The sequence below is a fragment of the Pseudopodoces humilis genome, chromosome 9 (assembly GCF_049639895.1).
Source record: "Pseudopodoces humilis isolate 2021_Gansu_Grassland_sample_001 chromosome 9, ASM4963989v1, whole genome shotgun sequence".
NCBI lineage: Eukaryota > Metazoa > Chordata > Aves > Passeriformes > Paridae > Pseudopodoces > Pseudopodoces humilis.
In genome coordinates, this window is record NC_142208.1 from 22,829,196 (window position 1) to 22,847,093 (window position 17,898).

At 41.0% G+C, this 17,898-nt stretch overlaps 1 protein-coding gene across 4 annotated transcripts in view; it reads left to right on the forward strand.

Moving 5' to 3' along the window:
- The window catches only part of ARMH3 (armadillo like helical domain containing 3), a 122,554-nt gene that overhangs the window by 35,967 nt on the left and 68,689 nt on the right, over positions 1-17,898 (forward strand). For 3 of the 4 annotated variants that reach the window (XM_088059899.1, XM_014250483.2, XM_014250484.2), the window contains exons 20-22: positions 2,017-2,105; positions 14,781-14,863; positions 15,387-15,513. In XM_088059899.1, the coding sequence (XP_087916025.1) occupies positions 2,017-2,105; positions 14,781-14,863; positions 15,387-15,513 (299 nt within the window). The remainder of the gene's footprint in view (positions 1-2,016; positions 2,106-14,780; positions 14,864-15,386; positions 15,514-17,898) is intronic. The other variant, XM_088059900.1, reaches the window with a different exon arrangement.

A 17,898-nucleotide genomic window follows, 5' to 3' on the forward strand; every position in this document is an offset into this window, starting at 1 on the left:
CAGAAGTAGAATTTAGACAGTTTGTTGGCTTTGCTCTGACTGTTTGTACAGTGCTGAATTTCCCCAAGGCGTGAACAGCACTATATTCTGTAGTGAAGATAAAGACACATAGGATGCTTTCCCTTAAGGTAACTTTTCAGCATATTTTGATTTTGCCCAAATAACCTTGTAATTACAGTGCCTTTTCAAGGGTTGCACAGTTCAATTGAGTTTGTGAGAATTTTTTGTTATGACAGTTGCAGAACTATGTGTAAATGGGTGTAATGCTCTGGAGTTTCACAAGAAAGGTGGGAAATGCTTGGACTCAAAAGCAACATCACATCTGGAAACCCCATAACACCAGAAATAATGAGTGGTACCAACCATCAGTGGACATTTGTTTCCATTCCTTTTGGCATGTTTGTGCAGTCTTTTCACTGTACTCCTGTCTGAAACCATCCCATAGCAGACACAGTTATTGCAGACAAAGTGGGTGTTCGGAATGCACAAGTAGTGTCATATTTCTCTGCAGTACATTTAAGAGGTGACAATATGAAGCTGCTCAAAGCTGGCCTTATTAATACTTAAAAGAGAAATCCAGGTTGCTTAGACTAAGGATACTTTTTGTCCATTATGTGTATTATGAATCTTCAGCACAAAACTTAAAAAACAGAGACGCCCCACCAGGTTGGATAACTTCATAATGTGACTTACAGCCAAGCAGATAGAGGTGAAAAGGTGCTGGGCATTGTCCTGTACCACTAACATCAGAAGCAGGGCATTTCTCCCCATTGGGATTGCTGTTCCTGATCTGAAGACAGCTGTCTATCGTAGCTGGTTTGCTTCCTTTTCTTGGTTGAATTTATGAGAATCAAATTTGAAATGCAGCACTTAATGTCATGCTCAGTGATTATAAATAGTTTTACCTTTATTCAAAGTTAGTTTCAGTTCCTACCTCGTTGTGGTATTTTTGGGATTATCTACGGGTCTGAAAAGAATAATGTATACCTTCTGCTCATTGTTTGCTGTAGCTTTGTTTTTAAGGCCTTGTCTTGAACTTTTCACTTCATTTTGAATAAATTCCATGCAAATTTTTAGAATTTGATTTCTCTTTGTTTATCTGATATGCAGTGTCTTTCATCAGTGTCTTTCCAGAAAGATATGGGTCTTAATAATGAGAAATAGGGATTTGGGGAAAAACGGATTTTTATTTTTTGTAGTCTTCCTTCTATTTTTTCTTCATGTTAATAGCTAAAAATAGCTTGGCCTAACAAATTCAAATTTGTACATATTTTTGGCTTGTCCTTAATGATAGTGTTAGAGAATTTACTCATTGTAGTGTAGTTTTAGTTTGGATGTTATTTGTGAAGAATGTTTGTGCACCTAAGAGTTTGTATGAGCACTACTAGATGCTATTGAGACTTAGAGGATTTGGAGACCTGACAAGTGCACTTACCTGTATATTGGGGCATTCCAGAGCTTGCATGTGTATTACATGAATATTTCAAAGCTCATACTTAAATTATTTTTTTTAAGGAGACTGGAAAATTTGATAGATTTTTTTTTTTAATGTAATTAAATCACACACCTTAGTCAAACTAAAAATCCTGTAGTTTTCACACCCTCATTTCCTTTTTCCTTATCACTGGAGCCAGAGAAACAGAGAAGCTTCATTGTTTTAATAACTTGCAGCATTTCACATATATGGATCTTGCAAATTAAGTAACTAATTTTGTAGAATTTGAGGCCCTTAGGTCAGGGTAGCAAAGAGTGAAAAGTATTTATTGAACAGCAGACATGCATTTGTGGTCAGTCCAATCCTGTTGAGTTTAACTGGCATGACTTTCTTTCATTTTGTCAGATTCTTTATTTGTGAGTGTTTATTCCTCTTAGGAGGCCCAAGCCACAACTCCCATCCTCCTCTGATAGTCTTAGAATTTGTCCATTTCCTTGCTGCTGATTTCAGGGATATTTCCAGGCTTGATGTAGAGTTGTGGGAAGATGCAATGTCATTAATCCTTTGCCTCTCTTTTCCAGACGGTGCATTCAGATTGTGCACAAGCTGCTGTGCTACCAGAAGAAATGCAGAGTGAGGCTTCATTACACTTGGAGGGAGCTCTGGTCAGGTACTTGGCCTCTGCAGAGACAGTCAAATAGGAAAAACCCACAGTGGTGGTTGTTTTGTGGCTGTGACTGCTTATTCCATTGCTACAGGTTTCAAAAGCAAGCAGCAGTTCTGTTAAAGCATCTTTATGTTGCTTAGTTGCTACATGCAAATTGCCTCCTTTAGAAAGCCAGTCCATTATCATAATGGTAGCTAATTTACTTTCTTGTCTGTCCATTCTCACTATGGTACCCAAATGTCTTTGTTTTTCTGTTCCATTACCTGAGTCCCTCTTTGCCTGATTGGAGAAAATGAAGAGTTGTTTTATGGAGTAGTGTTTCTCTCTCAGATATTTGTGAGTAGAAAGGAGGTAGGCTTTTGGGTAAAGGGAGATGGACCTTGCTTTTCCTTTTCCTTTCCTTTAAGAGATGCTCATAGATAGAATAGTGTGCAGCTCCTGAAGAGAGCAGCCTTGAAATGTCAGTGTGAGAGAAGAGAGGCTTTTAACTCTGACCTTTGAGTTTGATGGTAGATAGTCTGGTTCATGCCACTTGCATCCCGAGATAGAGAGATAAGTATTGTGGAGTCTGACATAATCCAGTGTACAGCTTTTTAGGACTCTTACATGATGCAATCATTGCGTGGGAGGTCTGGTGAAGGGAGCAGAATGGATGATGAGACCTAAGAGGCATCTTTGGTGGATACGGTCTGTGCTTCAGTTCTTTTCTAGCAAGCAGTCAAATAGCTCAGCCAGGAAAGTACAGTTAATCCCCTTGCTGTTGTGGCTTAAACAAGAGCTTTATGAAAATCCAAGGGAACATGGCCCTAATTGTGTATTCCTGGAGCTGTGCTTGAGACCTAGGATCTTGCCTGGTGTAATGCAGCTCCCATCAGAAATTTGAGAGGATGGCTTTTGAAAGAGGCAGTGAGTGATCAGTGGTTTGTGAAGCTGTTCTCAATTGGCACTGAGTAGTTCCCTTCAGTAGCTTTGCCCAACTGAGATGTAGGTACAGAGAAATGAACTGAAAACCCGACTCATTTCCAGTTATTAAATTTTCACCTTGTGTGACATGTGGCCTATTCAGACTTTCTAAATTATTCCTGCAGAAGGTGAAGTGGATGCCACTAATTAAGGGATTAGCAGTTCCTTTTCAGTTGTTTTCCTCAGAACAGAGCCCCTAGGGGCATGGCTGTAGTGTAGTGCCAGTTCAGGAGATGAGTGTGTACGGTGTGGATGTCTGTTGTGAATGGAAATTGCATCTGACAATGTGTGTGGTGTCTTCTCAGTAGTTACAGTGAACCAGAGCCATTTCTATTTGGCTAGGCTGGCCTGGGTCTTTTCTACACACTGGCAGAATGGAAGTTTGAAATATAGCACCTTTTGCTTGAAAGTATTGTTCCACAGTTCAGGGAGCACCCTCTTAGGCATCTTTCAATCCTTAACTTTCCCTATCTTATGGGAGGAGAAAAAATTAAAATACTCACTACACACTGAGATTCAGCATCTTGGGATATTCTTGTTAGCTGTCTCTAATTAGCTGCTGTTTATATAGATCTTTGGAAACATAAAGTGCCTCAGAAGTATTAAGTACTGTACATGCTTCGAAAGCAAAGCAGTAATATAAAAACACTCGGGTTGGTCAGGTTTCTGTGAAGGAACTGGAACATTGGCACACCTGATGTAGCTGAAGGGCTCCATGCTTGTGATGGATTTTTGTGCATTTTAGGTAATTCTCTCCTGGGAGTAAACTACCATAGAATGTTTCAAAATTATTTTTTTTAATAGGATGTTGAGGTGAACAGAGAGATTCTTCTGTAGCTGTCAAGTGTTTTATACAGGCTGGAAGGCCCTGAAATGGTGAATTGGTACATACACCTGTCAAAGGGCAGGTCCTGGCTGCTCCAGGTGTGCTTCTAGAATGCTATATAAGTTTTAGAATAAATGCTAATTGCCAGCCCTGTCCTGAGATTTGTTTCATAGTTAACTCTTACCCTGTCAAGGTTGCTCTTTGATTACCAGAATGCTGCTGCCTTTGATGTAAGAGAGTGTCTCTTTCTGTGGTCTTGGTGTATGTGACAGACAATTCCAAGCTGGAGCACAAGGCTCCTGAATTAATTTCTGTCCTTCATATGACCATCAGGCTTTTATTTTAGATCGAAGAATTAGTTATCACTGCTGGATGAACAACTAAAAGGGAGCAGCTATTTGCTGTAAGGTCTGAGATATTGGGTTGCCCCATCAGGTGTGCTTTACAGAAGGTCTTCAAGCCCACACTTGTCTTCTGGAATGACAAAGTGTGTGATGACTTAAGCAATGTCCCTGTGGTGCAGTGTGGATAATAGCAATGAAGGCCCCCCAACAGAGCTGAGTGGAACAAAGAAGCTGGAGGGAATTTGTGTAAGGAAGTATTGAAAGAAAGGGAGAGAGTTCTACCTGGCACATAAAAGGAGGAGAGTTTTTTCAGGCAGAAAATTGAGTGGGAGAAGAAGACAAAAAGAATACTGTGGGGTAGGTAGTCGGTATAGGGTGCGGAGGAACTGAGATAAAGGTTGTAGGTGGAAGCAGTAGCAGTATGTGGAGCCTTCTGTTCACTTGCCAGTTCTAATGTTAGCTGATCTCTAATTAAGGAAAGCCACTTGTGTGCCATCTGATGGATTGATGCTCTTCCTTTGTGGATGCTTTGTCTTCAGTATGGAAGGCCAGCAGCACTCTAAGAGTTTTTGCATTTACTTTGTTAGATTTTCATTTGCAATGATGGCAGAGAAAGGCAGTGGGGCCAGGTGCTTTGGCGTCTCTCAGGACACGTATCAGGCTGTTTATGCAGTCTGTAATGCTTTATACTTTTTTGGATATGCCACTGTTTGGCACATTGTTTCCATATGATGTTATTTCTGTTGAACTTTCTTCTGCAACATCTGAGCTTAAAGAACAATATTGTTACAGTCTTTGGATGTGATCCAGCCTAAGCTTCTCTATTAGAATAATATTTTCACATTAAGTCAAGGGACCAGTGCCATGGCACTCAAAGCAATATAAATCTCTAGCTGTGCTGACCAGATGACCAAGAACGTTTAGGTGACAGAGAAAGATGCAGGTATTTGAGAGCTGAAAACAGGATTGACAGAAAGGAAAATCTGTGGGTGGCAAAAGTAGTGCGTAGAAGCTGCTTCTAGCTAAAAGCAATGTGAAAATAAATATCAAATCACTAGTGGAGCTAAATTCTGAAACATCTTAAAAAATGGGCTGGAGAGTGAAAAGCAGTTGTAATCTAACCTATGAAATTGATTGGTAGTTGCAGTTACTGATAGGTAGACATTCAGATCCAGAGATCTGATTTGATCTTGATTCCATTTTAATAGCCTTTTTCAGCAGTCTGTTCACTTCTGTTCTACCAGTGATTAGTGTACAGCTTTTCCCTTTGAGTGCTATAGAAAATCTTCAAGTTTTTCACCACTGACAGTGTACTATTCCTGGTGACTAGCCTGGAAATTTGACTTAGTTGACCTGTTTGCTTGCAGACATTTTGGCAAACTGGAAATCTTCTGGACTGTTATGCCAGCTACCTTATACTTTCTAAACACTGATTAACTGAATGTCAAGTGTAAGGTACTTCATAGAGCTGATTAGAAAATTTGGAAAAAGCCAGTTCCCCGTTCTCAGAAACAGCCTGTTAGGCCAAATGTTCTTGGGTTAGTTTGTACAGCACTTGAGTGATGGACAGTGCTAAATGTGTTGTTGCTCTCAAGCATGAATGAGCTATGCCAGAAGAGTTTTCATGAGTCATTTAAGCTTTATATATAAAAAGACCTCATTTCTTCAACTCCTCCCACTTCAAAATTAGCAATGCTTCAGCAATTCACTCTGAGCTTAGGGGGTGCAGGTAACTTCTTTGCAGTTGCTATGGTTTGCTTTAAGCAAAAGCTGTGTTTAGAGTAACAGAAAAGCAACACTAATAAAGAGTTCTAATAGCAAGAGCAGAGCCTAAAAAATCTGAACTATAATAATAATGGTGAAATAGCTATTTATTGGGCAGCTGAATGCAAAGTAGGATTAAAAGTGGGTATTGCCATTAGTAAGTATTGAAGATAAGTTTCCAAATTGTTTTAACAAAAATAAGGCTATAGTTCCTTATCTTGTAGGTTAGTTAATTTGGTAGATGCAGAATGCACTGTTAAAAGAAGGGTGCTTCAAATATGTAGCACTATCAAGAAGTTAATTTTTCTCCTTTTTCATTTTAGGGTTATCAAAGCAGACTTTTACAATGCTACTGGACAAAATACAGTTGTTTTTTTTTCCCTTTTTGTACACTCTTGAGATCTTTTTGGCAGGTTGTGTATTTATAGCAAGGATAGTACTGCATTCAAAATCTTTTTGGGTGAATACTAAAAATGTGAAAGGTTCCTCTGTGGAAGATTTTAAAATAAAGAAGCAATTTTTTGTGGGGGAGAATCTCCCCCCACGACTTTCAGTATATATAATACTGCCCTTATGCAGTGCATATTTAAAATTATATTGTTTAATCACTTTGCTTTATTATTTTTGTGACTGAAACATTGATTACTGAGAGTATGTTATCTGTGTCATTTCTGGTTCTACAACTGTTGATCAAGTCTGCATCAGCCCTCTGATTTATGTTGCTGAACAGACTGGAAGTCAGGTGATGTTGTGTCTTTCCTTCATCTCTAATCTGGCTGTCACTGTCATTCTGCAGCAGCTACCTTGCAAGGGAAGCTTTTCATCTTGCAGCTCTTGTGGAGGCAGGATTCACACACTGGTGTACCAGACAGTCTAGTTCACTGGCAAAGTTCCTGGTCACTAGATGCCATGTGAGTTTGGAAGACTGTAGAGCTGCCAGTTAGCAAATGGCTTAATTTCTCACACAAACTAAAGACTGTAACTGTTGTGTGCCATGGAATATGTACTAGGAATTTGCAGCCCTTAGGGCGTCCTGTTTCCTTTACTTACAGGAGCGTTGGTACTTGTGATATGTGGTTACTGAGTTGGCCCAAGCTGGGTTCAGGAATGCAACTGTTAACCCTGTTATCTATTTTGCAGAATTCAGGAAAGGATTGAAATCAAAAGATAGTTTTATAAAATAATTTTTGTTTATAGTTGTGGTGTGTATTGTGTGTTGTTATTCTTCGATTTATTTAATTTGTACTCCTGGCAGCACTCTGTGTTACCCCAAAGAAAACTCCAGTCCCATGATACAAAGCTCACTTAGAAGCAGCAAGATGGAAATGTCAGAAGGAAGACTGCAAATGTCTGCTTGTAGTATTCTGCTGTCATTCTCGGCTGGTGTGACAATGGCATGGTCACCTTTCCTTCACATTACCTTCTTCAACCAAAGCTAGAATGTTTTCATGAGAACATTCCAGCCATTTAGTGAAATGCCCTGGTATTAAACTCTTAAAGACAATATTGTAAGAAATGCAGAAACTCAGTTGCTTTCTTGTAAATGAGCATGTCCTCATTTCCCTGCATGGGTCATTTTTAGGAAGCATCTTCTTTTACTTAATTCTAGTTTACCTTTACTTTATGTTAATATATTTTAATACTGATCATAAAGAGTTTGACCCCCATAGCCAGTGAACAGAGAAAGCGTAATATAAGATTTGTGGCTGTTACTGATCACGTGGTGAGATAAAAATGGGAATTTACTAACATCGCCTTGCTCAGATAAGCACAAAGGGAATTTACTAATTTGCATGGATAAAAGTCTGGCAACCTTTTGGTCATCCTGCCTCAGCCTGGCAGGTTTCATTCAGATACGTAACTCTGTCCTGTTTTAAATAAAGCTAGCAAATACCAGAGAATTTGATTGTGAATCACTAATAGTTTGGAGATCATGATGACCTAGTGGTGATAGTGTGGTAAGTTCTCCTAGGAAATGGTCCCATTGATGATAGAAGTGTTATAGTCGGCTGTTCAAAGCTGTTTCTTTATCAGGGGTTGCAGCACTCAGAATGCAGTAATTTATCCCGGGCCCCTTTTTGTGTTCAAGCAGCACCACTCCTGGGTTCTTTACCTTGCAGTCTTTCCATGTTATCACACAATATTTCTTCATTTTCTCCATATTCTCCACCTTTCCTGTTTTAAAACCCAAGGCAAAAATGTGCAACACTAACTCCCTAGACCACTGTTTAACAGTGTGAACTTACACGATCAGACAAAACATAATGGAGCTCAATACTACCCTTTCCTCTAAAGAGGGATGAAGCTTGTGGGTGTGTGCTTTTTTAAATTTTTAAAATTTATTTATTTAAAAGAAAAAAGCATATTGTTCATCTGAGCTTTAGCTGGATTTGGAAAATTTGTGTTATTTCTTATTGCTTGCTGGATTGCCATCTAACAGCATTGCTCTGGCATCAGCAATCAGCATTTCCATTAAGCTTGCAATTTCACACTGTTGGCTCCATTTAGGTGGGAACAGTGAGTACCAGGGATGGGGTCTATATAAAGAAAGTAAAGGGTTGGAAGTGAAGTAGCCTGCTTGACTGATCCTGGGAGCGATGGGTTGTGCCAGCATGTGCTCCAGCCCTCTGGCAAGCTGTTGATTCTCATTAAGAAAACAGCTTGCTTTCATGGATGCACCCTTGAGAGCGAGTCATGGGGAAAAGAGAGAACAGCTGTAGAGTGCTGGTGATGGGGAACCTGCCAGTTGCCAGCTGCTTTTTGCCACAGAGCTGTGGTGGCTGGGAGGAGGAACTCGGCAGTGCCCCTGGCAGCAGGAGTGAGAGTGGAGGAGCGTCCTGGCAGGCGATTGCTACAGCAGTGAGCAGGGTGTTCCCTCCTGATCACAGCAGAGCAAAGGAGCTGGAGCATGTTGACTAGTGATGTTGACAGAGCTTTTATTGCTTCCCCATCTCCCCTGAGAGGGGACTGCAGCATTGGTGCAAGAGTCTTGTTTTCTAGTGCTGTGGGTGATTGACAGAAAGCTGCAAGTGCTGTCCCCGAGTAATTGGCTCACTTGTCCAAGGGTGCTGGGATAGTTTGTGCCTCAGGGAGTTCTGGTGTGTTAGTTTGTAATAGCAAGGTAACTATTTCCCAGACAGACTTCCTGTTCCTACAACTCTGTCTGGAAAATACCTCTGTTGGTTCTCTCCTGTCAAACCCAATCTGTAGATACTCATCTCCTGCTGAGTTTGTTTTGATCACTGTTCTTCTGAGTGCCTGCCAAAGCTTAATGTGGCCAGATCTGCACCCTCTTAACACTTAGGTCATCTCAGAATGTCATATTTGAGCGTTTTGCTTCCCTAAATCTGAACTGCCTTTCAGGTACAGCATTTTCTAGAGGTTATTACTCTCTTCTCGGGTCTCTTCTCCTCATAGCTGTACAGTGGGCTGTATGGTAGCTTAGCCCTTGTGACTTCCAGTCTGGAACTGGAGGAGAATGGACTGGTCTGTGGTTGTGGTGTTGTCATATTGTGAGAATCTGGTTTTTTCACATTCTGTGCTGTAATTTCCCTCATGTAAGGGAATCATGCTGAATTTTGGAATCTGGAAGGACATCTAAGAAAGCATTGTTTGGCCTGTTGTTTTTCAGCAAGCATTTGATGTTGACCATTTAGAGATAGAACACTAAGCATAGGTGGACCTTTGATCTGGCCAGGTACAGCCAGGGCTCTTTGTGTTGTTCTATTTACTTCCAGTGCTGTTGCAGATAGAATGGTACTGTTTTCTCTTGTCTCTTGGGAGAACTGAAGCACAGAAAGAGCAGTGCTGCTTCCTGAAGAATCTAATCCACTATTCTTAGTTGCAGCCTTAGCTGCAGTAAGCCTTAACCAGATCTGACTTGCCCTGTGCTACAGTGAGTAGTGTGGACCTTGCCTTGGGAGTGTGTACATGTGGAGAGGGTGGCTAGAGGAGGTCCAGGGTGGTTACTGTGCTGCTGAAGCACTTGTAGGCAGATGACTTCTCTGCAGCATGGAAGTGTTGCCCAGATGTCATGATCAGCTGCCTTCTAGTGATATGTGGGTGGGGATCCTTCTAAGGGGGTTGTGATTTGAGATGCTGGAAGGAGGACACTGAATTCAATGTTGGTTCAATGGTAACTTCTACAGAGAATGGGAAAGTCACTGCTCTTCCCTGTGTGCCCTGAAAGTTGGATAGAAAATTGGAGAATTAAGTAGAGCATTAGATCCTGTTAACAGATACTGTGGTGCAGCTGAGGAGCCCTCACATCTCTCTCTCTCCCTTGCTCCTTTCTTGAGGGCCATTATATGCACCATTAGAAGGTTCTCGGCCTGTAAGTGCAGCAGATGCAGTGACAGAGGCCTCTGTACTGTGCTCAACCCATCCAGACTCTCATTGATGAGCGTCTCAGGGCTATTCTCTTCTGCTCTGTTGTGCAATAACACATCAGAGCCTACTGATGCTCCTGGCAGAGTCTTTGCTACATTCTGACTTGCCCAAGGGATGGTACTACTACTTTTTTTTCCCTCTTTTCTCTTGGTTTACCTCTGTGGTCCTGTTGCATTACACATGATCCAAATAGGGAACACTGAGACATTAAAAAAAACCAAAAAAACTTCGTGTGAATCCAAATTTAGCTGGGGCTGAATATATTTCTGTTTGAAACAAGGCTTACAGGGAGAGAATGTAAGTGCTATGTGAATAGGAATAGGGGAAGTAGGGGAATGAAGGGCATCTGTATCGGGAATTGCCTCCTTCCTGGTAGACAAAAAGGAGAGATGGTGGCTGCCCACAGTCTTCTCACAGAGGACTGGCTTGAGGGAGGGCAGCAAATAACTGAGCAGGCATGTACTGCTGCTCCTTGGTAGACAGAAGCTGATAAGGGAAAGTGTGTTCAAAAGCAGCTGTGCAGCAAAAGAGCCAAGAGGTTCTTTCACTGCAGTCATTTCAGTTTAAAAAGTAGGGAGGATATCTGTGATGTCACTTTTCATCCTTTCACTATAATAATCCTTTGGAGAGAAAATTGCCCAGGAGCCAGCCTGCTGTATACCAGTTTTCACATACAGCCTGTCATATGGCTCTCTGTTCATTCAGCATGATTGTCTACTTGGGTTTGAGGCTGTAAACGTAGGTGTCCAAAGCTGTGTTCTTGTTGATTTAAGGAGCACAGCCAGTGTACTCAGCTCAGTCACTTGCGTGAACATACTGGTGGCTGCTTGTTTAGTTACAGCCTTCTCCCTTTATTACTAAAGAAGTCCTGGTGACGCTGTTGTATTGTGAAATTATGGATGTTTCAAGACTCACCACAGTGGGTGTTTCAGGTCCTCTTAATGAATGCCAAGAACAAATATCTTTAGGGAGGAAAAAAAGGCTCTCTAGAGGGTATTGCAAAAATGGTGCTGTTTTCCAGTTAATGTCGAAACCGATACCATACCCAAACCATCCATTGCTGTTAAATCCTGGAGCATAATTTGGGATAAGGTGGCTGAGCCAAGCAAGGATCACATTGCTGTCTGCCTGTGCAGCTGGGAGACTGAGCTGCTTCTCTGTTGAAGAAGAAAAAAAGGGATAATTTCCTAGCTAGTGTGAGAGGGCAGCCTGCAGGTGGGGTATGAGAGGCGAACAGTTGATTGCAGCAGGAAAAATATGAGACATCTGGTTTGGCTTCAGATTGCTTAGGAATAGTAGCATCAATGCTTTGTTGGAGCTCAAGGGCAGAAGGGTGTGCAGTCAGTTGGACTTTCCTTTAAAGGTTTATTTTATGTGTATAATTGTTGCTGAAGGGCACTAGGCATATGAAGCCAGATCTAAAAGTTGCTAGTTCTGAAAACTTCAGGGCATAGCTGTCCTCATTTTCAGTACAGGGTCTGCCTTACAAACTACAGAGACATAGCAGGGGGATTTAAAGGTTCCACAGTGTTCATGGTCCTTAGAGACACTTGAGTAGAGGCTGCTGCAGAATGTGCTGTTACAGAAAAAGATTGGTTGCTCTTTTAGCATTGATGTAGTGTATATCCCAATTAGAAACACTGCAAACTTTTTTTAGGAATGTGCCGTTTCCTAACAGTTGATAAATTAGTCAGTGCAGGGCACACAGTGACTATAAACCTCTGATGGGTCAGTTCTTCTGACCAGCCTCTGAGCCCAGCATTCAGTTTCTTCTTCATGTGAAGCAAATCCCTCTCTTTCCTACTTCTTGGGGAATGGACAGCACAGGTAGTTTTGAGTGGGCTATGATGCAGTGCAGTTCAGGTATAAGTACTGAAATTTTGAGCAGAAGAAGAAAATCTTATTTCTAACTGAAACAGGAAAATTAAACCGATTCATCACAATGGCTGAAACAAATGTAGGGATAGAACAGAGAAAGTTCTCCTTAATGTGTTGTCACCAATATAGAGCAGTATAAGTGCTTCAGGGTGGTCTATGAGAAGTATTGCAGCAGGCCATTGTAGAATGCTTGTTCTTGTCATTTGGTGAGTGCTTGTGCTCTGGACAAATACACTCAATCCTTTTAAAAATAGTTTCTCCTCATCACAGACAGCTTTCATGTTCATATTTTGTTTTTGGCTGTTTGGTGGTGGCTTCTTGTCACGCTATGCCATGACTGGCTGACAAAGGCCGTTCAGCAGGGCTCTTGTGGGAGAGTGAGAGAAAAAGAGCATGAGGCTTCTCACAACTTGTCATAGGAAATCCAGAACTCTGCTGCTTTTCTTCCACTTCCAAACCCAAGCTGCTGGTAGTTGAACAGCAGCACCTGGTCATGAGCTGTGGCCCTGTGGACTTTTGTGGCTGGAAAGGAGGTAAAACCATGCTTGTAACTATGAGATGGAGAAATGGCTAACGAGCTGCTATGACAGAGATGCAGGGCAGCTGTCTGCAGTCCAAGGCACTGACTGCAGGAGACTTTTTTGCTGTGGAGGTTTGGTTACCTTGGCAACCTGTTTTTAGGTGGATCTTTGCTCTGGTGGAGAGCCCATCTGTACCTGCTACTTTGTTTTGAAATGTTTGTTTTGCAGAAAAATAACTGAGGGGTATTTTCAGAGCTGTGTTACTGTGGAATCCAGACTCTGCTTTTGGTCCCAGGAGTTTGATGATGGGTTGATGATGGCATGGAAAGTTATGTGGCTGGATTGAAAAGGTGTTAATGTATCTGCTTCATGAGGTGAGCTGCTGACATGGAAGGAAGAAATGCTATTGCTGATGGTTAATCCTGGAATAGCTCTGAAAGATACATGTCTGGAGTTTGCAGAGGATTTTGTTCGTTCCTGGTTTGCAGTTCAGCATTAGCCACTGGCTGGAAGATTAAACAGAAGTAGCTTCTGCCTGAGATGAGAAAATACCCACCTTGGGGCTGTAGGCTTCCCTTTTGGTGTGCATATATAAACTTGTGATACTCACGGTGAACTTCTGGTATTGTAAAGTAGAAGTTGCAGGACTGCATTCAGGATCTGAGTGGTTTTGTTTAATTCAAGATCTGACCAGTGTATTTACATATTTTTGCTGTAGGTTTTTTTATTTTACCTTTTGTGAATACTTTGTAATCTTGAAGGGGATGAATATCTAAATTCTGCCCATACCTCATTCCTGTTCCGTATGCTTTATCTCTTCCTCTTTCATAGCCTGTACCTTGGGCTGAATGATCTTTTCTGCATTCACTGTGGAGTTCTCCCAAATCACAGTTTATTTTCTCACCTGTTACTGGATAGTGTGTGACACTTGTATAATGATGGGGGGGGAAAAAGGATTAACAAGTTCTACTTGTGCCTGCAAGAAATTGGAGTAATGCCTGGTATTGTTCTGCTGGATGAAGATACTAATTAGTAGATAATTAAGAACCTTTTAAAAAGGTGTGTACAGTGTTCCAGCATTGACTTTTCAGGACATCTTAATTCAGTTGTTTTAAGTCTTGAAATGTGTTGACTTAGAGTACATTAAGAACCTCTTCTAGTCAGGCATCAGCTTTCATTCCTGAGCAGCTATAATGCAGAAGAAACTAGTTTTCTGAAAATTTCAACAGCTAGGAAAAAAAAAGATAAGAAACTTTAGATTTTATTCAAGTGCATGGAATGCAGTTGTTTATTGTAGAGTCTGATTAAAGCATTTTTAGCCAACCTTTTTGTTAATTACCACTGTTACTAACTGATACTGGGTGGTTACAGCAGGAGCTTTTGTTGTTTCATTATTTAAGACAAGTGTGAACCAGATCTGTAATCTTTACAGCACAGCCCTGGATAACTGACACAATAAAGTACTACATCCTTCTTTTTACCAGTGCAGCAGCATTGACACAGAGCTACAGAAAAGCTGTGCTGTGGGGGTTTTCTTACCTTTTTTATTTTTTATAACTGCGTGTATCAACAAGAGTGACAGTTTGGGGCTGACTGTGCATACATCATGTTGGTGATATATGAAGCAGAAACGAGACAGTTGGATTTTCCAGCCCCAAAGTTCGCTCCAGGATCTAGCAAACAGAGAAATCTCCATGAACTGACTGAGTTAACAAGAGATGTACCTTGAGCCTGAGTAGATTTGATTGGGAAGTCAGTGAAGGAGAATAAATGTGGGAAGGTAAAATAGCTGTCACTTACCTGTTCAGCGGGGTATTTTAGCAACAAAAAGCACCTCCAAACCCTACATGTAAATTGATATATTTCTGAGGTGAATAGCTGGCATTTGGTTTAATTTACACTAGATAATGTAAATGCATCTGTATATAAGTGACTTGTTGAGAATTATTTTGCTTTTTATAGTATTTAAAAAATATTTATTATTTTCTCCTAGCTTTGATCAACTTGTTGAAGTTCCTCATGTCTAATGAGACTGTGTTGCTGGCCAAGCACAACATCTTCACCCTTGCTCTTATGGTGAGCATCTTTACCCTTGCACAAATCCTCTTATGTTAACAACTTAATTGTGAATTAATATTAGGAAGGAATTGTAATGCTGAAAGGGTTCCAGAAAGGATTTCTGGCCTGTTAGGGAGATATGAGAACAAGGCCATGAAGCACAGGTTCGTTTCACTAGGTGTTCGGAAAGGACTGTGCTTGGAATCACTATAGGGTTGGCTCATTGAAATAAAGAAATCTGTGTGAGGAAAGGCCTAGTTTAATTTTCCAGATTTGTTAATGTTCTTTTTTTGTTCTGTGGTCCTTTGTATGCAAAATAGAAATATATTTTTCTGGCCCTAGATAAAACCGTATTTAAGCTTCTAGTCTGTCTCCCTGGTACTATAACAAAAATAAGAAATAAAGCAATGAAGTAATGCAATACTATCTGTTGTAATGGCAAGCTATTCCTTTGAAGGTTTGGGACATAATTTGTACTGTTTCTGTTGCAGAATAGATTTGGGATAAATGTTCCTGTTGCAACTTCTTTTCACTTGTATAGGTTGTGAACCTGTTCAACATGTTCATCACTTACGGAGACACATTTCTGCCCACTCCCAGCAGCTATGATGAACTGTATTATGAAATCATTCGGATGCACCAGAATTTTGACAACCTTTATTCTATGGGTGAGTACCTCCTGACTTGTCAGGACTGCTGCTGCCTGGAAGTGAGGGTGGTGGAAGAGGGATGTTTGTGTCAGGTGTTTCCTGTCTACCTGCTACTTATGTGTGCCATGCTGGGTGAACATGTTTTGTGTACTAGAGCATGTTGGTAAAGAATTGGGAGAGGGATAAACTTACTAAAATGATGGGTTTTTTTAATGTCAGTAAAAAATAAGAACAGGCTCCTTGCCCCTCCCTCTGTCACTTAACATTGGAAATACATATTTATTGTCACAATAGAGTGACAGTGTGGTATTTCTTGCATTTTGTGTAGTTTTCCTCTATTACATTTGACAATTTCAAGTCAAAAAGCAGGTGCATGCTGCAGAACCACCCAGCATAGAGAAGCACTGAATGCAAATAAGAATTTGGAAAAGAATTTGAGAAACTTAAAGCAAGAAGCTTGCTGTGCTAGACAAATCACATCTACTTCACTCATTGCCAAAGCAACCAAGAAAACAGCCCTCACAAACCTGCTTGCAGTGACAAGTGAGTCGCTGGACTGAAGAATGTGCCCCCTGGCAAAACAGGGAGAAGCTGCCATCCTTCAAGAGAGAGGGAAGGGAGCCAAGTGACACCCAGCAGGGAAGAAGAACAAAGAAGAGCAAGGAATGCATGGAGGCGTAATCAGGCAGTGTTATACACAGGAACCTGCAGCCCAGGGTAGCTGCAGCAGCACTGGTGTGCTGCATACTTGAAGCTGTGAAAAAAAGCTGTGTTCTTTGTTTGCTTTATTCCAAAAGGACCTTTCATTCCATCACCCTCTGCTCCTTTCTCAGTGGGATCACCCTAAGAACAACAGGAGTTAATATAAGTGTATAAGGAGAGTTAAAGGGCAGACAGTTCTCCACAGCCCTCTTCTGACATGGGAGAGAGACATTCTCACCTAAATGAAAGTAGCTGACTGCCCTCTGTAACTGCAAGCAGAAACAAACTGCCCTTTTGTATAAATTTCCCAGTTTTCAGCCATTACATAAGGGATCACTTGGCCATTTTTCTGCCCTCTGAGTGCCTGTGATTTTTTGCTAACCCATTTTCTACTCCCAAGAGTTGCAACTAGTAAGATGAGGTGCTTTTACTAGGTAATGTTTTTTTCAAATCCATCCCCTGTGGAAGCTGAAGATAAGAGGAATAGAGTAATAATGTACTCCAGTACTTCCTTAGTTGGGTTGCAAAAGGCACACCTTAGCTATTGAAACAATTTATCACATGAATGCCATCCTCCTAGGTAGAGTAAACCCCATTGAATTTCTCTTGCAGATGCCTGAATTGAATATATTACCTCAGATACTCAAGTACAGTACCTATTGTTTGATAAAACAATGTTACTCAGAGCTGACAACTTTTTTCTGCAGGTAACATGTAATGGTAGAATAGAAAGTGAGAAGGTAGCACCGTCTCAAGCTGATGAAAGCTACCAAGTGTCCTGATAGCTTCCCTGTCGGGCTGTCTCTGAGACTATAGTGACCCTTCTGTCCCCTAGCCTTGGGGTATTTGTTAGCGCAGATGAGAAAGCTACTTGGTCCTTCAGTTTTTCTGTTAATGTGCTTAAAACTTTAAGTGTTGGTAGTGGAGGTGGAATGTAATTGACTTAGTTTTTTTTCTCTTGTTGTGAAACTGAACTTTGCAGATCTGCAGGGCTGAAAGCTTCTGTCCTTCAATTACAGGCATAAGTATGCAGCCACCGTGCTTAAGTATTCACTTGTTGCATCTGTATTTCTGGATGATCCTAAATTTGATTGGTGAGCTGTTCCTTCACTTCTAAATTGAGGGTGAACCTTTCTTGTGGAGTCTAACCTCCAGAAAACCCTGTATGTATAAATTCATAGAAAATTCCCTTTGTTCAGGCAATATGGAAATTAATCAAAACATCTGCTACAGGATCTGTTATTGTTTTGATGCTTACCAAGAGCTGTGCAAGTAAGTGCCATCATAAAAACAGTACATATTTTGACCTAAATAAATATTTTTGGTACACTGGCAAAAAATAATTGGATTCCCTAGAAGTTCTTCCTATTGCAGAATGTTTTCAGATCTGCTCTTAAGTCTGTCAGAGACCATCTGTGCCAGAGAACACCACCTTTCTTCCTGCAGGCAGTGTTTTTTCTTTACGCTGGTGTGTAATTCCCCTCTGCAACTCTCGATAAATGGGCATGTAAAGAATTCTTCATTGCTGGAGAGGGTTTAAACTGCAGTATGCAGTCCAGCTCAAATGGAACCTTGTGTAAGCAGGAGCAGGAGGAGAACAGCTGTGTGGAATAAAAGCTATTCTAGGCTTGGGACGCTGCTCTGTTTCTGGGAAAATTAACTGTGTCTGTGATAATGAAAGCAGTTCGGAGGACTCAGGTT